The sequence below is a fragment of the Peromyscus eremicus genome, chromosome 8a (assembly GCF_949786415.1).
Source record: "Peromyscus eremicus chromosome 8a, PerEre_H2_v1, whole genome shotgun sequence".
Taxonomy (NCBI): Eukaryota; Metazoa; Chordata; class Mammalia; order Rodentia; family Cricetidae; genus Peromyscus; species Peromyscus eremicus.
This window is the reverse complement of record NC_081423.1, coordinates 78920935-78944544: the sequence shown is the minus strand read 5'-3', so window position 1 is coordinate 78944544 and position 23610 is coordinate 78920935. Positions and strand designations below refer to the sequence as shown.

The 23610-nt window shown below is 50.3% G+C and overlaps 1 protein-coding gene and 1 long non-coding RNA gene across 2 annotated transcripts in view; both read right to left on the bottom strand.

Annotated features, from left to right (window-relative positions):
- Positions 1-237: 237 nt before the first annotated feature.
- LOC131917640 (uncharacterized) overlaps positions 238-23610 on the bottom strand; it is a 34908-nt gene continuing 11535 nt past the window's right edge. The window contains exons 2-3 of the long non-coding RNA XR_009380719.1: positions 18452-18638; positions 238-492 (exon numbers count right to left, since the gene is read on the bottom strand). This is a non-coding gene — a long non-coding RNA (uncharacterized LOC131917640). The remainder of the gene's footprint in view (positions 493-18451; positions 18639-23610) is intronic.
- On the bottom strand, positions 21245-23314 carry Hoxb4 (homeobox B4). Its single transcript, XM_059271616.1, has 2 exons — positions 22621-23314; positions 21245-21799 (listed from the first exon to the last, which is right to left on the bottom strand). Exons 1-2 carry the CDS (start codon positions 23072-23074, stop codon positions 21501-21503), a joined length of 753 nt encoding a protein of 250 aa, XP_059127599.1. The 5' UTR covers positions 23075-23314; the 3' UTR covers positions 21245-21500.

Here is a 23610-nt window from a genome sequence, read left to right as displayed (position 1 = left end):
AGAATAAGAAAGGGAAAGAAAAAGGTTCGGCTCTTCTTAGCAAACGGGGGAGAGGGGATTCAGCCCTAGACTTGGCTACTGGAAAAGAAGAGAGCGGAAAAGGAAAGAAGGGGGAAGACAGGAGAGAGAGAGAGAGAGAGAGAGAGAGAGAGAGAGAGAGAGAGAGAGAGAGAGAAAGGGAGGGAGAGAGGGAGGGAGGGAGGGGGAGAGAGGAGAGAGAGAGGAGAGAGAGAGAGAGAGAGAGAGAGAGAGAGAGAGAGAGAGAGAGAGTCAGTCGCTGCGTGGAAGGAAGCTTAAAGCTTGTGAACTCTTCTTGAACCGAGATTGGAGTCATATGGGCCATAAATCATTGAGACATACTCTCCGCCATTCACAAACTGATAGCCTATTTCAGTCCGGCTTACCTTAGCCACCGACGAGGGGAGAACAGGCAGACATAATATATATTCACATCGAGCCTCAGCGCGAGCGGCAGGCGAGAAATCTCCCCTCCTTGAAGGCAAAGGAAAAAAGACCACTGTTTAAAGCTGCGTCGCCCCCCCTCCCCAAAGCCACCCCGGCTGGGGAGCCCGAGGGGCAGACCGGCCAGAGGAGCCGCGCGGCGTCCGCTTCAATTCACTCGGCTTTGGAGCGGGGGTGCGCAGGAGGGAGGGGTAGGGGAGCGGGGGAAAAAATAGCAGACCAAAAGGTGCTGGGAGGCTCGGCTCGCCGAGAATCCAGCTCCGGGCTTCAGCTCGGCCAAGCCGCCACAGTGTAGTTGCCCTATAAGACTGGTACGCCCTACTCTCCGTAACAATGGCCTCTGCTTTTGCACAGGGAAAAAAACCACACAGACACACACACACACACAGACACACACACACACACAAGCTCACCCCCCCCACCTCTCCCCCTTTAGCAAGCATAGATGCCTGATAAGGAAAGAAGGTGATTGTGGTGATGAGCGCTGGGGGGGGGGGGGCGAGTACCCCTCCCCCAAATAAGAGTGCGAAGCAAAGAAAATAGAGGGTGGTCTTGTCTTGTTTTGTTTTAAAAACAGGTAAAAATTTTTGCACTGAGATGGGAGAGGAAGAGAACAAAACGCAGAGAAAGCTGGAGTCCACAGATTGCACACACATACACCCCCACACACACCCCCGCCCCACTCAGGCCCCACTACTGGACCATTATGCTAATCCCAGAAGTGGCCTCTGGAGACCTAGTCAGAGGCTGGCCTGGCTGGGCCAGGGGCGCTGGGTGCCCCTCCTGTGCTCATTCACGGTAGGCACACAGGGACTTTTTTTTTTTTTTTTTTTAAGGAGTCTGCTGGCTGACTCTCAGGCCCTCTTGCTCAATCTCTCAGTCCCTGATCCTTCTCTCTCCTCTACATCCTCTCCACCCCATCCTCTCCATCCCTAAATCTCCGTGCCCAGTCTCTAATGGGGGAGGGGGCAAGGCCAGACTTCTTTTCACAACCCACCCCCCCTTGGGTGTTTTTTTTTCCTTTTCTCTTTTTTTTTTTTTTTTTTTAACAGACAACTAGCGGTGAGTGACGATTAAAAAAACCCAGAACATCTTGCAGGGGGAGTAGGGTTGATGGGAAGCTTGACAAAAGGAAAGACCCTGTGGTTTAGCTTGAGCTCCAGACAGCCGGTCAGGAGAAGGGCTCTGAGAACTTCACTGAGTAATTGCTGTTAAGATTCTCAGCTCGGAACAGGCAGAAGGGGCTAGGAGGTGAGAAGGACATTTGTACTCCTGAGAAGAAGAGTTTCCTTTTAAATGCACTGGCAGACAGAATGGAAGAAGAAGATGATGATGATGATGATGACTACTCAGGGCAAACCTGCTTGTTTCTCTACTACGACTCCGCTCTGCATGGCAAGATTTATGACTCTTGGCACAAGTGAAGAAGGCTACAAAAGCTCAAAGTTTTCTTAGGGTGTGTTTGAGCAGGGCAGGCAAAGGCAAGGAGGAGGCCTGTAGGAGGAAGACGGGAGCCAGGAATGTAGGTGTCTGCAAATTTGGGGCAGGGGGTGGGGAGAGAGCCACCGACGGTGGAGGCGAAAGACAAAAAAGAGAGCACAGGCCATTTCTTCAAGCCGAGGGGTTGCAGGCTGCCTAACTGCTGACTCGGGACTTAGGGGCTGACCCAGGAGGCTGCTGGTGTCTCTTTTCTACGTGGACAGACAGCTTGGAAACTGGTTCTCTTAACTTCGGGTAGACACATCCAGCCAGGACCCTGTGCCGATTTCCTGATTGGGACACTCGGCTCTTGCCATCTGGATGCACCAGGAAAGGCGATGGGCCTTGGGGGAACAAAGGTGAGACGCTATTGTCCCCTTCCAGGGGAGCATGGTTGGTCTGGCTCTAACAATAGTTCTCTTACCCGCTTCCCCACTCAAAAGCTGTTCTTTAGGAGTGAAAAGGGGGATGGCTCCTGGCTTCCAGGCCCCCCCCCAATATTTCTAAGCCCATCAAATCACTTCAAATTGGTTGCAACGATTGGTTTTCTGGGGGGGGGGGCTGTTAACACAGAAGGAACCTGTGGCCTTCAGCAACAGGAGTCACATGTAGAACCCTAGGGGTGATACCTGGGATCCTACTGTCTGCCCAGAGCTGGTAGTTCCTTAGAGACTTGGTGGCTGGGTGTAGATGGGAGTTGAGGGGTTAAGTAGAGAAGGTGGGAGCCAATTTGCTGTTTTATTAATAGTCTCAAGAAAAAAAAAGTGTTGAAGTATTGGGGTTCAAGCCAGGAGCCTCCTGAGGAACTGTTTTGATACCCAACAACTCTGGTAAGAGATCTAAAGGGTAAGATGCCAAAGAATTTTAGGCCTGATGGGTCAGCAGCTCAGGCCAAGGGTGCTTCCAGAGATTTCAGGGAACTTAGACAACTAACTCTTTTCTCTAGTTCCCTAAAATAAAAAGTTTTTTAAAATGTACTTCAGACTCTCCAGCTCGTCTAAAAGTTCCCACCACTGGCTAGGGATGGTTATTATGAAATTGAGAAGAGTATCTGGTCATCTTCCAGACTGCACAAACTCTTTCTGAAGGAATAACCAAAGAGCCTACGTGTGACCTAGCCACTGCAGCCCCCGAGAGAGGAGCTGCTCTGGGAAAGTGCTCCAGAGTGAGCAAAAGACCCTCTCTGCCCAAGCCTTCTTCCTCCCTTGTGGGTGAAGAGAGGCATCAGGGACGGAAGCAAAAGGAGGGACTGGGGATCCAGGAACAGAGCTGGGAGAAAGTTCCAGAGGATATGCACCCCCAAGTGGGTTAGGGGCTGAATCTAAAGTTTCCTGACCAATTCTTGAAAACAGCACCCATTTGAAATACTCGGGAGACAATTAGAGCCTCCTTTGGTTTCTAGCTTGCCTTTTTTTCTGGGCCACAGGGAGCTGCCCCATGAAGCTGGGAGATGGCAGGGTACAGAGGAGAACCAGGCCAGCAGCGGCTTGTTTTGGTCAGAAAGATTAGGAGTCTTTTCAAGTTTAAGAAACAAAGGGAGGGTAAGGAGCTTGAGGACCTCAGAAGGGTCAGAGAGTAGTCTCTGAGGTAGTTAGAGACAGACCAATTTTCTTCTGGAGTCAGAGAACTTCGTAACTTTGTCGGGGGAGGGGGAGAGAAAGAGGAAAGAGGAAAAGTGAAAAAATTAAGAGACAGACAGCTAATATGAACTAATGAAGGCAAAATTAATAGTAAATGTAAAAAACAAACAAACAAAAAACCGGAGGAACGCATCCCCCTTCGCAGACATTCTTTCTCTTTCTGTAGAGACAGAGTGAGAGCTCTGGACCTCTCTTCCCCCGACTTCTCCTACATACTCAGGAATGGGTGAGCAGGAGCACTCACTGTAAGCAACCTTTGAGTGGTCAGTCACTGGCTGCCCACCCTTGTGAACCTCAGTGCAATTATCCCTACCCATCCCCCCAAAAAAATCCATCAAAGGGTAAACAAAAATTATCTCAGTAAGGGCAAATAGGGCTGGCTCCTTTAAAACCAATTTCTGCTCTCAGTCTTCTGGTGACCCAGGGTCCCGATCTCAGCTTAAACAGAAGAAAACTTCTCAGGCCCTCTGGATCTGCTGGAGATGTGGCTGGTGTTTAGCAACTTACTCTTTGCTCATCCTTATCTGGGTTCCCTGTCCCACGCTCTTTTCTAGTGTGGCCGTCCAACTTGGTGGCAGCCACCCGAGTACTGTAAAGTTCATGCACATCTCCATCTCCTCTTAACTATTAATAAAGACTTTAAAGCTTAAAGGTTTGTAAAAGAAGGGTATCGTTAATGAGGATGGCTTTGTAGACTAGTCCCTCGTCCCTGGCTCTCTAAAAATGCTTGAGTGGGAAGGAACAAAGGAAGGAGAGGATCTGAGCTCGTTCCCCAAGGCGGGTGTAGACGCAGCTGATGATAACTCCAGGAAGGAGGAGAGAAGGCCCATCCCAAGGAGAGAAGAAAAGAAAACCCAGGCTGTGCCACCCCACCCCACCCCCACCTCAGGAGAAGAGGGGTAAGGCAGAAAGAAAGAGGCAGAAAGACTACAAGGACCTATGCGGTCTCCTGGGTGCCTGTGGAAGCCCCCTGAACCTAATAATGATGGGCCCACAATCCTGGGGTGACATCAGCAGCGAGTAGGCTCTTTGGTAATGAAAGATCTGTTTCTGACTCAGGGACATCTAGAAGCTCAGCCCTGGCAAACCCCACCCCTACCCAGTGTGGAGACAAAGGTAGGCAGGGTAGAGAGGCAGAGGGGAGAGGGGGGAGAGACTTGTGAATCCTGGACAGCTGGGGGAGGGAAGGGGGGAGGGAAGGGGAAAGGAAGCGGGGAGATGGTAGCAAGACTGGCCGAAGGGCTCAGTCCACTTCATGGGGCTGGCAGGCAGGGTCTCTCCTGACAGATTGGATGTCTCTCTCCCAGTGACCTCTGTTTAGCAGACAATAACTCAGTGGATTAATGGCCAATCAGTGGAAGGCCTCCAAATATAAAATGCCAAAGTCAGAATGGGACAGGCCAGAGTCTGGATCTGGCAGTCATATATATATATATATATATATATATATATATATATATATATATATATATATATATGACTTTCTCTCTTAAAATAGGTTTGGAGGAGTGGGTTATCTGACCAGTGCCTAGGATTTCTAAAGATGAAATTTGTTGTCTAGCTCTCTCCATTTCCTGCCCCAGAGTTGATATCCCAAGCCATACTTCCCTGGGTACCCCAGAACTCTCCTCAACCCTTGCACCCTCCTCATAGCCTGGATCCCACAGGAAATTGCCCTTCACACAGCTGTGCATCCGAGAAGCCGCTGCCTTCAAGCTGTATGTCTCTGCAGTTGGAAGAAGAGGAGGAAAACAGCAAAAACCAAGTAGGGAGCTTTCCCTTGCTGGCCCCTGTCCTAGTCACCCTGGAAGGACAGTCAGCATGGTGCTGGGGCCAACTGCAGAAGCCTCTCCCAGATACAGAAGGTCTAAGTGTCCAGGGGTCAGGGGTGAATCTGTGGGGAAGCTGCACCTGTTTTCACAGACTCTAAACTGTAAACCCGCCCAGGATGATTCAGGTCCTGGGCTAGGGTGAGAGGAGGAACCTCAGAACTCCAAAACACTGAATTCTGGACAACTTCAGCCTTGGCTTAGCATCTGACATGAAAAGAGTCTTGTTTGGTGAAGCTAACCCCCGTCTGCCCATTGGCCTTAGACCCTATGCCAATCCGAGCTCAATCCAACTGCCTAGCCTTCTATTGCCACTGCTCTTGATCTGGTCTTCCCTTCTGTGGAGAACAGGGACTCCTTGAAAAGACAACCCAGAGGACTTATTTTCCAGAGATACAAGCAAAGACAAACTCAGAATTTTGCAAACACACCCTGCAGTAACTTCTACAGTCAGATGCCCGCAGAACTCCAGGACATACACGAAATTGCTCCTAAGTGGTATCCCATCAAGGATGGAGGTACAGAGGGGTACCCAAGAGCAGACTGGACTTGGGGTGTCCGGTCCAACTCTGCCATGGTAGCAGATAGGGAAAGTGAGGCCCAGAGTGGAAAATCAATTGATCTTGAGTTATGTTTGCCACACAGTCTTGAGCACGAGGAGACTCAGACTTTAGTCATCGAAGCCTGGCTGTGTGACTTGACTAAGAGCCCTCCGTGGGCCTCAGTGTGCTCCTCTTTAAATCCAAGGTATTTATACGGAGGAGGAGGATTAAGCTAAATGATCTCCAAGGTTCTCTTTCAGGCTGAACATTAGTAATTCTCTGTGTCGTGTAAATATGTAAATATGAGTAACAATAAGCAATAATAAACTGAGTTCAGACAATAAATGTACCAGTGCCATTGTTGTCAGATGCAAAATACTTCCTCTTGGGATTTACATGTTTATTCTCCTACCACTGAGCACACCCCGGTCTTGGTCCTCTCTAGCCCACAGAAATCCTGCATCTCACTGCTCCTCTTCTGGTGGAGGATGGGCTGTTTTCTACCCTCCATTACCAAATCCAAAGTGCTATTTTTGGAAGCAACAATCTGAGCAGTAAATAATTAATTTGTATAATTAGAGGAGGAAGGCTTCAACCTGGCAATTTTTAACCAGGCATCAATGAGCCCATTGTACCAGCCTGGCCTTCTCACCCCATGCCCCCACCTCTGCCCACACACCTACCAGCTTCCCCTGTTGGCGCCCCCTCCCCCACTCAGCTGACAACCAGCATTTCCAGGATGGTCAATGAGTTGGGGGCTGTCCTCAGAGCCAGGATTTGCTCCCATCCCAACAAAGTTCCTTTCTCTGCTGTGTTCCCCCAGAGATCCATCTGCAGGCAGCTGCCCCTCCAAGCCCCGTTCTCTCCACACCCGCCCCAAGCTGCACCGAGCTTCAGGTCGAGCTCCCAGCCCTTGAGAAACATGTAATCTACCTTCTCAGCTCAAGATGCCCCAACAATTCGGTGGGTTTGCATTTCAAGAAACTCCCATTAATATCAATTTACTTCACTGAAACCTCGGGTTCTTCATCAAGTTGATGATTTATGATAAAATCAATTAAATTACGGCCACTTAGGGCCCAGCCGCTTCCTCTCAGATTTCATTGGTTCGGGCCCAAGTGTCTGGTGGAAAAATGCAAGTTTAGCTGGAGGCGAGGAAAGATAATTCTGTGGCTGAGAAAATTTAATGCAAAACAATTTGCAGGCAAAGCCGGTGTCTGGACAGAGACACAAGAGCCACTAGTTGGCCTGCGGAAATAACTATCTAGGGTCAAAATGTTTTTCTCCCCACCCCCACCATCCTACATGGTTCCTGCTTTTGACCACCACCACCACCCCCAACAGAGATTGGAAAAATGTTCGCAGTAATAGTAGGATCCAACCCTTCCCAGAGCCAGACTCCAATCACCCCCACCCCATTTCCCTTACTATACCATGTCTCCCCACACCCCTTCACCCAACCAAATTTGCTCAATTCTTAGTGTCCCACTACAAAGTTAGAGATCCAAAGTGAAGATGAGCCAGCGTGGGTGTGGGCAGGCAGTACATAAGGAGAGGAAGAGGAACAGTGGCCAGAGGCCTGGACTAGCAGGCTGTGCTGCCTGTGACTTTGAGAGGAAAGAAAGGCTGGGCAGGAGAAGCAGTACCTCGTGGACAACTTAAAGCAACAGTGAATGGTATCCAAAACTACCCCATCCCAAAGTACCAGGAGCAGAGGACACCCAGTCTCATTCCTGGCTCCCTATTCCACTTTCACAAATTGATTCTATGTAACTGTAACACATCCAAGCAAATTGCAGTCAGAGCATATATATACATATGCCCCAGTGTGCAGACCCACTCCCACAGTACATGAACACATCTCCACAAGTGTGTGTCTGCACACTCCTTATTGCCTCACAGAAGCACCACACCCTTTGCCTGTAAAGAGGTGATGCCTAGGGTCTCCTCACATCTGAGAAAATAAATCCCAATGCATCAGCCTGGCATCGCCTCCCACTCCAAGGAAAAGGGCTTCTCCCGCCTCTTCTCTGTTTGGTTTTTGGTTTCCAGAGCAGGCAGATAGTAAACACAGCTTCTCCGAAAGCCATAAATCAAGCCCTCTCCTACCTTCTCAGCTTAACACCCAGCCTCAGCCAAAGCCCTTGTAATTTCAGCTTCAAATAACTCCTAGGTGCTAAAGGGCTGGACCACGGTGGCAGCTGGGCTGTGGGAGCCAGGCCCAGCCTCACATACCTCTCATAGCTCCCACCCCCAACCCCTGGAAAACCCTCCCAAGTCTCTATCCATCCTGAACCTGAGAGTTCCTCAAATCCTGGTCGGATCTTGTCTACCCACAGGTACACCTCCACATTCCTTTACATCCGCCCTACACACTAGGGCCCTGGACCACACTCTCAGTCCCAGGACACCTCCTCTAAGTTGCTCTGATCTTTGTCTCGAATTCAGATGCTAACTGGGGACAGGGGGTATCCTCGTCCCCCTCTCCACACCCACCGGTCTCAGGGCGCTGGACTGAACACCGCTCACTTACCTGTGCGGTCTCAGACTAGGGTGCGGGGCCGCGGCGGGCAGCCGGGTGCGGAGAACAGGCGGGAGCGGACGGCCAGCCCCGGGACCCTCGGTCCCGGCTGGGGATGCGCCTGAGCCGGCCACATCCTGGCCGCTCGGGCCCGGGGAGCACCCCGCCGTGCTGGGGTGGGGGTAGAGGCCAGCCCGCGCCCCGCCCCCGCCCCCGGCTTTGTTCCGCTTGCAGGGCCGGGCCGCCCCGCTCCGCTCCTGCTTAGGGATGCTCCGGGTGCGGCGGGCGTGCCGCGGTCCCAGCAAGGCCCGCGCCCGGGCTGCGGGAATCCCAGGCCAGTGCGGGACCCGACCTGAGAGTTGACCGAGTCGCCGGGCAAAAGGAGTGGCGACTGACAGGGCCACGGAGAGGCGCGGGGTCCTCGGGGGCGCCATGGCGGAAGGCGGGCGCACCGGCGGCTCTTCAATGTCACCAGCGAAATGGGTTCCATATGTCGGACCCGAAAGAGAAGGGAGGGAAAGGGAGACGGTCCTGGGCAGGGCAGGAGGGGGTGGGGTACTGTGCAGGAAGGAGAGCCTGGGCTACAGAGGGACTGGGAAGGACTGGGGGGCCAAAAAGATGGCTTTCTTTTTTTCTTTTCCGTTTCCCTTTCAGGCTTTCTAAAGCTCCTTAGGCTGGTAGGAACTGTCCCCTTTTCTTTTTCTTTCCTGAAAGATGGGGGGAGGGAGGAGATCAGAAAAGGAAACATCCGTTTGTAAAATTAGAGGGTTGAGGAAAGAGGTGTGGATTGGAGGTGAAAGTTCTTGTAAAATCAACTCCTCCTTGGCTTCGGAAGAGAGTTAAAAAAAAAAAAAAAGACACAAAATCCACATTCACAGGAGGGAAAAGAAGCTGAGGAAGGAGGATTCTTCACCCCAGGTTTCAGAGCCTTATTCCAATCTCCCCTCCTCCGGGAAGGCATTTGTTTTAGGAAAGATCCCAATGATTAAGGTACCAATGGTGGATGGAGGAGACTGGAGTGTCCAGAACATCTTGGCCGTCCCCCTGGCATGTTAGATTGTATCCCAGATACGCTCGATTTAGGGCCTACTCTCTAGGCAGTACTTTCTAAGCCGGTCTCAGCTTTGACAACTTCCTGTAAAGAAGGCTTTAATGTCCTAGGGTTGGAGAACGGCTCATGATGTCTGGAGGAGTCTGGTTTCCAAACGGTTTAGGTTGTGCTCCTCTCCTCTTCCGTGTGTGTGTGTGTGTGTGTGTGTGTGTGTGTGTGTGTGTGTGTCCTCTGCTGTTGCCTCCATCCCTTTCTCACAAGCCCTTTTGTCTTCTCACACTCTGCCTCTCTCAGAGAATCTGAATTGCGCCCTGGGAAGGACTTTGGGGAGTCTCCAGGAATCACTTCTAGGCTTTCTCCGTAGGCCCCTCTGCTCATCTTGGGGTCCTTTCCTCTGTGGGAGAGTCTACTCTGTCTCTGAGAGAAGAGGGTGACATGAACAGCTTCCTTCCCACTTCTTTCATTTAACAGTGTTGTGTGTGCCTAGAAGTTGGTCTTTCCAGGGACATCTCTCTTCCCTATGCCTAGCCTTTGTCTCCTCTCTTCCCATCACCCTGTCCTTGAGTTCAGCCTTGACTTCCCACCCCAAAGGGAGTCTGCTGTTTTCCCTCTCTCTCTCCCTCCCTTCCTTCTCATTCTCTCACTCATCTTTCTATCCAACTCCTCTGGTCATTAAAATGTTAGGAGCCCAGCATCCTGGCATCTTAAAGGCACAGTGATAGATGCTACCACTGTACAGAGAAAGAGGACATGAGCCCATGCTGGGGAACAGACCAGATCAGCAACTTTACTAGCGTCCCTGTCCACCAAATACATGTTACTCTGTCCCTAGGTGGCATAAAAGCAGATGGGGGGGGGGGATTCGGGATAGAAGAAACAGGGTGCTTCGAGGCTAAATGAAGCCAATACATACATACAACAATGCAGTCTTCTCAAACTTGCTGATTTGGGGAAAGGCCTAGATGCCTGAGTGGGGAACACCAGGCCTCACACAAGGGAGTTTAAGAGAGGCCTGAAAGATAACAGTAATAAAGGGTGGTCTCTTTGTTTTGTCTCCTGGGGAAGTCTGTATGAGAGTTGGGGGGAGGGGTATCGGTGCCATCTCCTTTCCCCAGGGCCAGAGGAGACAAAGGCAAGTCATAAGAGAGAAGAAAATGCTGGGGGGGGGGGGTGCGGATCTCATAGGGAAAGGTGGCAAGGGGGAAAGTGGGGGATCAGTAGAGGCGGAGCTGGAAACATAGGGGTAGGGGCTCATAGGACCAGCTGCCAGCAACCTCCTCTTAGCTATGATCTGTCCCCCGAATAAAAGGCTTCCCACTTCTGTTCTTTATCCTCTAAGGCAGGCTGAGTTTGGAAGCTAGCACAGCTGAAGCTCTACCCTCTTTCCTTCTTATTCTTCCCCCTTTTAAGGAGAAAGGGACAGGTCTTACTCCTTCTTAGAGACCCCAAGATTTTGGCCTAAATTCTGAGGCACCAAGTGAGGGTAAATATACCTTCTTCACCATTACACATGAACGTATAAAAACACACACTAGTTGAAAAGTAAAAATGCTTGCATCTCACACTGGGGTTCCCTAACACTTAAGTGTAGGTGGAGAATGGAACTAAAAGGCTTGGGGGGTCCCAACTCTTGAATACTTCTCCCAACCATTCTCTGTCTTCCCACAATTGCTAGCTCTGTTGAGTTGTCTCTGAATCCAGACTGTTCCCAGTTCCTTTTATCCAGATAAGCACACCCCAGCCTCACTTCTTTGCTTTCTTCTCTCCAGATCTCTTTCTATCCAGATTCCGATTGGGAGGCTTGACCCGCCAGCCACTCACCCTCAAATCTCCTGTTAGCCATGGTTAACAAGGGCTTAACTATCAGAGCAAAGTGTAAAGTAAGCTCGTGGACGCTGCAGGAGCTGGGGCCTAAGTTGCCACTCCATGAGGCTGATGCCATGAATAATTAACACCTGTACAGCATCACTCTAATTTTCCTGCTCAAAGGTTTACACTAGCAGGCAGAGTTAAATATCACAGATAATAGTGACTATAAAGTCAGCTGGCCTGACTCCAGCCAGGAAAGAGCAGCTGGCAGGCTGGACCACTTGGCAGAGGCTCTGCATCTTATCCGTCACAAGTTTGGGACATAGTACGGGGTGTCCCCAAGAAGCCACATCTGAGCTGGGCAGTAGTGGCGCCTGCCTTTAATCCCAGCACTCGGGAGGCAGAGGCAGGTGAATCTCTGTGAGTTCGAGGCCAGCCTGGTCTACAGAGGGAGTTCCAGGACAGCCAGGGCTACACTGAGGGACTCTGTCTGGGAAAGGAGGGGGAGGAGGAGGAGGAGGAGGAGGAGGAGGAGGAGGAGGAGGAGAAGAAGAAGAAGAAGAAGAAGAAGAAGAAGAAGAAGAAGAAGAAGAAAGTTGTCACATTTGACTTTGTTCTTAACTAGCAACCTCTCCTCCATATGAAGGACCAAGGGAAAGTTACCAGTTCCCCCGCCCCTTGATATACACCCTAATTGCTTAGTCTTAGGCTGAGGGCTAAGGCAAAGAAACACACCCAATATTCTGGAACACTCTTCAACTTTCCAGGACCACTTGATTCCTAAAATATTTCTTTCTGTAAAAACTTAAGAGAACTTCTCCCAGTTAAGCCCCCCAATACACACACACACACACACACACACACACACACACACACACACACACACAGGAGAGTCTCTCACTGCCCAGGAAACTTTCTTTGTTTCAGTAGGTCGAAGGAAGGCTCCTGGAGTGTGAATTCACTTCCTTGTTTTGTTAGCCTAGAGGGTGGGAAGCCAAGGCTTTCTCAGCTTGTCTCCCTGCCCTTCACCCTTTACCAGCCTCCATTGTCTCCCCCAAATTAGGTAGCTCCTTCTCCACCCTCAATAACCCCATACATACCAAGTCTTTAAATGCAGCTTTACTACCCTGACGGAATTCTCCTTGCCCACTACCAATTGCACAGCATTTCTATTGGGTCCCCATCAAATACAAAAATCTTTGCCTTAAAAGTCCTGTAATTTCTTCCAATGCCTCCAGCTTTCTTGCCCCCTCCCCACTTCCTTCTGCCTTCAGAGTAGTGTTTATTCACCCAGGGCTGGAGTTAGAGATTCCAAACTCCTGGGGGGCAGGGGGGGGATCGCTGCAGAATTCAGAATTATTTGCCGCTGGAATGTTGCCTCTATAGGGCTTGCAAATATCATTTTTCTGTTAGGTCATGATCTTTGACTGGGTTTATATGCCAATGAGGCATTTCTGGTTTACCAAATTTATACAAATCTCATCTTAATTGATAATCACAGATGCTGTAATTGAAAACCTCCAGCTACAGAGCTTTCATATTAACTGCTGATGTATTGCTGTAAATCGTCCGAAATACCCAACTCCTGGGAGCAGAGCAGAGAGGGAGGAAGTGCCTCCAAGAACGACTCTCTCCCAGCCACAGAACCAGCCCAGCTTCTACATCATTTTCTGTGAGAAATGATTTATCGAAGACATGGCCATAAACAACACAACTCACTCACAAACACATGCAGACGCGCGAGTGCACATGCACACACACACACACACACACACACACACACACACACACACACACACACAATGGTTGGCATGCTGGCTGAGAAGCTGACACCCATATTGCTATAAATCAAGAAAAAGGTTGGAGGAGAGAGAGAGAGAGAGAGAGAGAGAGAGAGAGAGAGAAATATTCCTAAAATCTCTATGCAATGCCTCAATGGGTATAAACAGAGAGCATCCTGTGAAGAGAAATGGCAGGAAATGAAGATGGCTATTTGTCACATTTTACGACAATAACATTAATAACAAACAATAAATTTACATGGACATATAAGGCGCGGTAGGTAGTGAAAAATCCCTTCTACTTACAGTACCCCAGCCCGCGGTGTGGCTCCAGCTGCGGGGCTGTTTTACTGATGCCTCCCTTTCTTTTTTTCTCTCTCTCTCTCTCTCCCTCTCTCTCTCTTTTTTTCTCAGGGTACAGGCTTGTTTTTCAAAGGACAGTTGAATTGGACGTCAGAAACAGGGAGACCGAGCCTGCGATTTTCCTGACGAATACATATCTATTCTGCAACCTCGGCATTAATTATTTAATGAATCACGTGACCGGGAGGGGGAAGGGGGTCTTTCGATTTCAGGCTCAAAGGACCACTATGACCTTCCCCTTCATGAGGAGAAATTTTCCTGTAAAATAGGTTCCCCCCAACCCACCAATGGAATAGTAGCAAGGTCTCTCTCCCACAAGCACATCTATACGTACTCTGGTTATAACTCCCTACCCCCACAGGCACACACTTACCCACAGCCCACCTCTCCTCTCTCCCTTCTCCTCCTGCTTCTGCTTAGTTCCTAGAGGTGCAGAATAGTCTGCTGGGGCGTCAGGGTGGGGGTGGGGTGGGCATAGAGCCCTTCTCCAAGCCCCTGATTTTTCTCAGCTTTCTAGTTGCAACCTTTAGAATTGAAATTCCCCTTCCAACTCCATTCTGTGCCCCTACTACTGGGGTATTTATTTTAGCAGGACCCACTCACTCTCTTCGAACTCATCCACAGTGTATCTAAGGGAACCCGACAGAAGAGGAAGACTTGCAAGTCCTTGCTACCTTGTATGTACCATAGTGGGACTTCTTGGGGCTTTCATTCACCTTTTGATCTTTTGTAGTGTACCTTTGAAAGGTCAGAAACACACAGCATGAGGAGATGACTCTGAAGCTCCCAGGATAGAGAATAACCAGGAGGGGGACTCTCCCCCTCAGCATTGTTACTACCGTAGGGAACTAAATGCTGCTGAGGATTTGATAATAGGTTCCAGAGACAAAAGACCTAGGGGCACAGCTTCCATACAAAAGAAGCAGACACCCAGACTCTACCTATGTCAACCCCATCTCAGTCTCTGAAATACACTAATGAAGGTAGCTGAAGAGCTGAAACAAGACTGGACAAAACAGGGAGGAACGCTTTGAAGCCTGCCTGCCAGCCTAGGGTCTATATTTCCCAGGTGTGTGTTAGTGTTCTGGACTTCCAATCAACAGACAATGGAGACTGATCAATGAGGAAAAGATAGGGATGATACACGTTAAAGTGTTAAACATTTGGATGGGAGATATCCATTCAGCAGTGTGTGTGTGTGTGTGTGTGTGTGTGTGTGTGTGTGTGTGTGTGTGTGTGCGTGATGTACGGACTCTTTCTCTCCAAGAATAAACAAAACCAAACAACCCCCAAACTTCACAAGTTATAAGTGAATCTGAGTCCATAGTTGGGGCAGGGGGTGGAGGGATTCAAAGGAAGTAGAAAGGCATTTCTAAGAGCACCCCCCCACCCCCCCCACCCCCCACCCCGCGCGTGCTGAACATTCCCAGCCTTATCTACTTCTGCAGCTCTGGGGTAGCTGCGACCAGGCCGACAGGGCATCCGTGTAATGGGAAAGAATAAAGGCAATAGGGTGGGAGAGCCGGGGGATGGGGATGAGGGGTCTCTGCTGGTTTGTTTAGAAGGGTCTGAACCAAAAGCGACTCAAAGAAGGTTAAGGACCTCTTCATGTAACCACCCCAAAGAAACAGTCTCCCCACGTGTGCCACGGAGGTTTTGAGGCAGCAGGACCCCTGCGGAAAGTACTGGAATTCTGCCCCAGCCCCACGGGGAGGGGGCGCCGGCGGGGCCCAGACTCTGTAGGGGGGGGTAGTCGGCTTTGATTGTCCAGATCCTGAGCACAGACTGGTATTGAATTCAGCCTGATGCTGATGTAGGCCTGCTCCCGTCTCCTGTGAGGGCAAGTCTACAAGGTCCCTGGCTACAAATCCATTAAAAGGAAAATGTTCCCCCAAAGACAAACTGGGGGGGGGGGTAGGACAGAGGGAGGGAGGGAGGAAAAGAGAGAGGTGGATAGAGAGAGAGAGAGGGAGAGAGAGGGGAGGGCTATACATGAATAAATTGGAACATGAGGAAATGACAATCTTTAAAACCGAAGACAGCAATCTTTAAAACCGAAGACAGCAATCCTTAAAACGGAGAAATTATATTTAAAGACAAGAAAAAGGAGAGCCTTGGTGACGGGTAGGAGAAGCCAGCCAGGTTGTTAAAGTGCGCACACCCTTCGGATCCTGGGAAATGTCCACGTTCAAATAAACAAGCGCCCGAGTGAGCGCGAGCTGAGCGCTTTCTCGCTGCCGATAAAGCGAACGTTTAGACTGAGAAAAGCGAGATTGATTTACGAATCCGAACGCGCCGGTTTTATGGCCGATCACAAATCCGTCAGCGCTCAACTCACGCTGGGAAACTTCCCAACTCCGTTTTCCAATCAAACCCGCTCGCAGTCACCGCTTCCCAGGGAGACCCACCAGGCAGGCGCTGAGGCCAGAAGGAAGAGAGGGAAGAGAGGGAGTGCTAAGGGGCCCAGAGAACCGAGGGGAGAGGTCAAAAGATTGGAAGACCTCTGGGGTGGTGGGAGGCCACCAGAGCTGCGGAAAGTGAGCCCCAGCAGCCCTCAGTTCTAAAAAGGTCTAGCTCTGGAAATGAGAGAAAGAGAAGTCTTATAGGGTGGGGGGTGGGAATGAAAGACTTTGGTGAACCCCAGGCTTTCGCTACCATTATGGCTCTTCTTTTTGGTGTACCCCTAATTCTCATGCCTCAGAGAGCAGTTTAAAGTTCTAGTCTTTGTCACTTGAGCCCAGAGAGGGCCCACAATCAGCTATCGGTTAGGTTATATATCTTTACTGGCAGATATTTTCAATATCAAAGTGGTCCAGTCTACCTCGTTGCCCACTCAACCCTTTCCTGCCCAAGGCCCCAGTTCCTCCATTTATGCTACCCAGGGACAAAGAAAAGGCCATCCGCTCAGGTTTTCTCTTGTCTGAGAGTCCCCAAATTACAGGAAAAGATTTATACAACGTGAGCCAGCAACACCACACACTCTTTAGCAAAGCCCTGTCTCTTCCTTTCTTACTTTAAGGAGAGTGGTCCCTCTTCCCAGCTAGAAAAACCTCTCCCTCCCCCTCTCCATCCCTCCCTCCTTCCCTCCCCTTTGATGGGTCCTGTTGATGTGGGTGTTTAATGTGGAAGATAGAACATTGATTATAGAGGGGTCTATGATCGACCTTCCCCTCTTAGCAAATCTTCCGTCTGTCTCTTAAAAAGTTTCAGCAAACTTTAGTTAGCACTGCAGAGCGGGGCCCTGGAAGTGGTCAGAGCAACCTGCCACAGACCTCCTCCCATTTCTCTTACTCTTCGGGGTGCTGAGGTACCCAAGGACTTAGAAATGGAAGTTTGGAGTGTGGAAGATAAAGGTGATTATAAAAGTATAGTTTCCTCTCGAAAAACCATATATATATATATATATATATATATATATATATATATATATATATATATATATATTCCTAAACAAAGGAACTTCAGAAGATGGGTTGAGAGACTGTAGATTTGGAGAGAGAGAGAGAGAGAGAGAGAGAGAGAGAGAGAGAGAGAGAGAATCTCCGAAGGAATGTTCCTTTCTCTCCTGCTCAGGAGCTTCTTCCTCTGGTGGTCTACATGCAGTCTCATGGACAGTGTCTGTCTAACCTCTCAGATTGTATCCTCTAGCCCCTCTTCCTTCAGCTTGCTTTAGGCAAAGCTAAAAAGAGACAGTGCAGATGGACTTGGGGTAGGGGAGGAGGCTGACGCCCAACCCAGAGAAGGGGCTTGAAACAGACAAACCAGCATTCTGCTCCCCACCCACAGGACTGCTGGGCTAACTTACAGAAACAAACAAATAAACAAACAGGAACAAAAAACCACCTTTCTTCCCAATCCACAGTAATAGAAAAGTGATGCAGAAATTCTGAGATAGCAAAGGATTTGGGCACAATTAGGGGGGTGGAGAAGCTGAAACACCCCCCCCCCAGAGGTGTGACTTTCCCTCTGGGGCAGGAAGCCGGAGATAGCACAATGTCCAGTCTCAGAGAGGTCAAGGGGCTTCCGAGGTCATTTTGTGGTTCTAATACCAAGCTAATCGCCTAGAAAACGTGGCCTCTCCATGAACTCTCTATCCTGCCAGCCTCCCGCCTCCAAACTCCAAGTGAGGCCTCAGGGAGAAAGGGGCCAGCACATTCAGGTCTGAGGCAGAGCCCACTGATTCCTCAGCCTGAGAAGCAGGGCACCAGGAGAAAGAACAGAGCCCCCAAAACCAGAAGCCAAAAGAAAGGAGACTGAACACTGAGCCTCCAGGAGGCCTGGAGTGTGGGGTGAAGTGGGGTGGGAGGTGAAGTGGGGTGATGGGTGGGGGGACAAAAGAGCATTTCTGTGTCAGTGCACCTGGCCCTGAGCGGTTCCTCCTTCTCAGAGAGTAAAGGATTTGTCTAGAATCCCAAGCTAGACACCAGAAGGAAACCCAACCAAATGAATTCACTTCTACCAGCTCCCAGGCTTCATTCAAGAACCGCATTTCATTTCTCCAGGAGGCTGTGATGTCAACATCTATCTCACTGGTAAACAGCGTAGATGAGATCAGAGTCCTAGGAACACACTGAGCGTGCACCTTGCTAGACACAGGCACGCACGGGCACATACAGGCTCTCCCCAAGCGCGCCTGCATTTTTCAAAAACCAGAAAGCACTTCTGAGGAGCGGCCAAAACAACCTTCTTCTCTGGTGTTTTTCAGGGGCCCTGACACCTCTGTCCCAACCGGTTCAAACACTCTCCAGGCGTCCAGGCCTCTCTCCTCTGTCTCTCCCACTCTCTCCCAAACATCAGTCATCATAAAACGCAGCAAACCTGCTCAAGCATCCACCATAAAAACCCCACAAAGACAGTTGAAGAAGAAAAAGAAGGAGATGAGCTTTTTTCTTTTACTTGTAAAAAGAGCCCATAAAATTTTTTCAAAACAAAACAAAACAAAACAGAAGTCACCCCAAGCCAGGGCTTTGTTACCTTCTGTGCCTCTTGCCTGCTCTCGCCTGAGTGCCTGGGCTTCGCTGGTCCCATTCATGACGAAAGGCTTCTTCCAAACTGAGAGAAAAAAGTTTTCAACTTTAGGGTTCCAAAAATGTTCCCCCTTGCAGATCCGGGAGAGGCGGCTAACACTTTTTTCCCCCAACAGCCGGTCTGCGGAGATTTGCTGTTGAATAATAACAAAGGAGAGAGGATACGTATTTAAAGAAAAGAAGTGATTAATGGTTTTCTGTATAATTCTCACATTTTTCTTAGCTCTTGTCTACACAGAATGGCGGTGAACTTTAAGCACCATAGAAATCTTCGTCGTAGTCTTCTTCTTCTTTTCTTTTCTTTTTTTTTTTCTTTTAAGATTCTATTCATACCTTCTAAGAGGCAGCTTTGATTTGATTCTTTAGAGACATTCTTGTGGGGAGACCTTACGGTTTTTGAGAGCTATTTTTTCCCCTCAACTAAGGAATGTCTTATGTCCTCAAAACTAAAACATTACACCACACCAGAGACAAAGCTAACCCACTCATCCTCCTCCAGGTCTACAGGCAACTCTTCTTCCTTCTCCCTTACTCCCTTCCTTCCTTTCTTAATTTCTTTTTTTTTTTTTTAAACTAATCTCTTGGTTGCATTTTAATGGGCCACTCTCCTGCCCTGGAGATACTGGCCCGATGGGTTCTCTGGCCTTACTCAGACTCCTGCTACCCTTACAGGCCAACTAAAGAAATGCAAAATAAACAACGATCAAACATGTGGATGGTATTGGCTCTTTATTTTCTGGAAAGAAAGGGGACAAAAAAAATAAAAAAAACAACCAAAAACAAAACGAAACAACTTTTAATTGTATATGCTCTTTGGAGCCTGGAGCTTCTTGGAGAAGAACGTAGCTGCACCCGGAGCTGTCACCGGACCATGGACCCCAAGGCTAGAGCTCCAGCCCTTAGAACCCCTTGCCTGTACCGGACAAAAGTGACCCAAACCTGTCAGAGGTTTGTGAGGATCACCTGAACCCCCTCCCCTCCCCCACTCCATTCTAGGGGTAATTGGGATCTCAGACACAGACAGCTATTTGGTCCCCAGCCTTACTTTCGATACTTTCTATGAGAAAGAAAATGAAAATTAATACAGGAGCAGAGCTTCACAAAAGAGGCCATTTGTCTTCTTGATTATCTATTTGCTTGTCAGAGTTTGAGCTATGGCACCGGCTAGTTCCTTTGTAATATAAAAATACTCTGAAAACCTGCAAACACCCAGAAACATCTGTGCAAAAAATTAGACTCATTAAAGCCTTAAACACCTCAGAGGAAAGCGATACCTTCTTATGCAGGGAGGAAAGAGGTCGGCTCCTGGAGTCCTCTCTCGAACTTTAATAACCAGAGCTGGCTGTCTAGAAGGAGACAGCTTAACTGCATTTTATTTGCTTATGACAAATAAATCACAGTATGAAAGACTTTGCTCTCCTTAAGCCTCTGGTGTCTTACAATGAAACACACACCCCCATTGGGGCCTGGAATCAGCCCTCCCAGTCCTTGTGATTCATTTTTGGACTGGAGGGGGGAAATTTTTAAGCCTCAAACGAAACACATCCACTCCAAAGGAAAAATAAACCAGCTACCACAATTTGGAAGCCTCTGAGGTAGAAATTCCCATTGGAGCCTTTAAAACAAAATAAAAACACCCCACTTCATTGTGAGGCCAAATCCACTAGGTGCTTAGCATATACACTGGGCTGGGCGGCACTTGTTCATATCTTTCACATCAGCATTCCAACAAAAACACATGTGATGGTCACAAGAAACCAAACATTTATTTCTGTTGTCACTCTGTACAGGACACAAATTTTCACACCAATGAAAGGTTCTAGGCTCAGGCAGCCCCGGAGGTAGGAAGGGGCCTGGTTTGGAATGTCAGAAAGAGAACAGGAGAGAGGACACACATGACATAAAATAATAATAATAATATTAATATTAATAATAATAATAAACAATGCAACAGTGGTAACAACAGGAGGGAGAAGGCTCTGCAACATTGTCCTTCCAGAGTAGGAGGGCCACAGCATTTTATTCCCTAATTTCACATTCATCTGCAGTCTAAGAGAAGGCCTCTGCTGTGGAACTGTGGATTGGCCAGAAGACATTCCCAGCTCCCAGAACTCAACTGCCCCTCACCCTGCCAGGCCTGGCTGGACCTTCTAGCAGAAGGCCCTCCTGGGTGTCTCAATCTCTTTTTTTTATATATATATTTCTTGGGTTCAGATTCCGGAACCCACGTTGGGAAGACCGCCCCTCGCTTCCCTTCTGTTCCCCCTTCTAAGCCTAGCGTGGAAGAGGGTGAGCAGTCACACACATCCCCAAGGTGGGCACCGACAGGAAGGGAAGTTATGTGTGTGTCTGTTACCGTGGCCAAAGCACTGTGCTATCTGGCAGTCAGAGGGTGCCTTCGCTGGGTGTCGGGAGTAAGGGACAAAGAAAGACAATCCAGGCTGCGGTCCAGCAGCGGCAGCAGCAGAGGCGGCGGCGGCGGCAGCGGCCGAGCCGGGCCTCATTTGTTAGCGAGTGTCGAGGTAATGGTGGCCACCGAGGCTCGTCCTCTCCTCGGCAGAGTAAACAAGACAGATGGGCCCGGGCCTGGCATGATTAAAGATGAAACGTGGATCCATCTTCACCAAAGCTGAAAACCAGGCTCAGCAGGCTCCTCCATTTCTCTTTCTGTCTTTTCCTTTCTTCCTTCTTCTTTTCTTTCTTTCTTTCTTTCTTTTCTTTTCTTTTCTTTCTTTTTTTTTTTTTTTAAGGAAGAAAGCAAGAGACTTGAATCTTGCTTCCGGAGGGTTTCACCCTGCTCCCTATAGTCGTTTCTATAAATAAGGCTTCCCTACCCCCCCCTTCTCTGCGTTTATTCCTTATAGATAAAGTGGGGGTAGGGTAGATAGGTTTTTCTGGGCTCAAGCCTGGGAACCCTCCCATACCCCCGCATCCCCCTTCGGTGCTCGCTGCCCACCCCCGCCCCCCAGGTTCCAGCTCCTGCTTGGGGGGGGCCACTAGAGCGCGGGGGGGCCTCCATTGGGCCGGCCAGGGGGTCCTCCGGCTGCGCCTGCCGTGCCACCCGAGCGGATCTTGGTGTTGGGCAACTTGTGGTCTTTTTTCCACTTCATGCGCCGATTCTGGAACCAGATCTTGATCTGGCGCTCGGACAAGCAGAGCGCGTGGGCGATCTCCACCCTCCGGCGCCGCGTCAGGTAGCGATTGTAGTGAAACTCCTTCTCCAGTTCGAGGACTTGCTGGCGAGTGTAGGCGGTCCGAGAGCGCTTGGGCTCCCCGCCGGAGTAATTGGGGTTTACTGGACACACACAGAGAAGGAGAAAGAGAAAGTTTTATTGCCCCCCGAAAGGCAGGAGGGAAAGCCCTTTCTTTCTTTCAGCTAACTTCCAGCCTCCAGGTCCCACCACCTCATCTTGGAGGGAGGGGTCGAAAAAGGAAGACAGACTTCGGGACACACGGAAAAGAAAAACCTCAAACTTTTGAAAGGCTGGGCTGTCGTCCTTGTTGCCTGGGGGAGGGGGCACTGTGAGGAATCTTGGAAAGATTTCATCTCACTCTTTGGCCTGAGGACCCCGGGTGGGAGAACGGAGGGGGGAAGAGGGGAGGGTGTTGCCCCAGACCCTTCCTGGATTTAGTCCCCACCCTCGCTGCTCAGATTCCAAACAGCGCCTTCTCCCCAGCAAAAACTTTTGCCCACTTCTCCAGCCAAGGAACCAGGCTGGAAGAAAGGGAAAAAAAAGAAAAACTGGTACTTGCTTCAACCCACTGCTTAAATACGGATTACTACCTCCTCCTTCTCCTCCTCCTCCTCCTTCTCTTCCCCTCCTCCCACACCCCTCCCCAACTTCCAACTTCACTGGGACTGCGTATCCCAGGCGAAAAAGTCGCTGGGAGATTGGAAAAGAGGATGACTTCAAAGGCGCAGGGCCCACCAGGCCATAAAAATTTATGGGCGATGTAATTATGTGACTCTGAAAACAGGAGACCGTAAATCTCTGGCAATGGCGAGTTTATAGCGGGGACAATTGGCTTCCCCCAGCTCCCTCCCCCACATGCCTTGGAGGTCCCTTCGCTGTAAAGCGCCGGGGGTGGGAGGGGAAGGGGTGCCCACGCACTCACCCGTGCTCACGTGAACTTTGCGCATCCAGGGGTAGACGACGGGCTCTTTGCACGCGGAGTGGGACGGGCTGGGATGCAGGGGGTTCTGGGCGCAGGGAGGCGGCGGGGGGCTGCTGCTGACCGCCTCGCAGCGCTGCCCGGGCTCCGGGAGGAGGGCCCCGGCTGGTGGCTGCACGGGAGCCCGAGGGGACAGCCCGGGCGGTGGCGGGGGCGGCGGGGGCGGCGGAGGCGGCGGGGGCCCGGGGTCTCGGCAGGCCGCGTAGCGCTGCACGGTGCACGGAGCACGGCGCCCGAAGGCCGCCTCGGGCTGGAAGCCGCTCTCTCGCCTCTGGCCGCCGGCGTAGTACCCCGGCGAGTGGTCGCTGGGTAGGTAATCGCTCTGTGAATACTCCTCGCACGGAGGGAACTTGGGGTCGACATAGTTTGAGTTGATCAAAAAGGAACTCATAGCCATTAATTTCTGGGAATTGCCCACAAAATATACTAAAATTTATTCCGACCCCTGACTCGTTTTCCTGTTTCCGAAAGCCCTCCTACTTACTGTCAAGTGAACAAAGTTGGGGCCCACGTGATCCTCCGAGCCAATGGCCACCCGGCCTGCGATTCCCGGATAAGGAAATCTGCTCACCCGGACCCTACTCCAGCCAAAGAGGTTTATTTCCCCTTCTCTCCCCCTCCCCACCCACCCAACACCAGGATTTACATAGGGCTCCTGCGGGGCGACCCCCTCCTCGCCTGGCTTTCTCCGCAGCAGCGGAGAGAGACGGAGAGCTAGGAAGGAGTGAGCGGGTTAAGACTGGAGGGCCTGTTTTAGGGGGGCTGGGCAGAGCACAATCCCTGCATCCTCTCAGAAGTTGGGGCTCCGGGTGTAGCCCCCCTGCCCTACCTCACCTCTGTCAACCGTTCTCTTCCTTCCATAGGGCCCCTTCTCCTCCCCAGGGTGAGTGGGAGCTCACGCAGCGGGTGTCTGTGTAGGAAGTTAAGTGACTG

Excerpts from the sequence above, each read along its gene's own strand:
- Hoxb4 (XM_059271616.1), bottom strand. The coding sequence starts at position 23,074 with ATGGCTATGAGTTCCTTTTTGATCAACTCAAACTATGTCGACCCCAAG. Across the intron at positions 21,800-22,620 it reads CAAAGTTCACGTGAGCACGG|TAAACCCCAATTACTCCGGC; the intron begins GTGAGTGCGTGG and ends GTGTGTGTCCAG.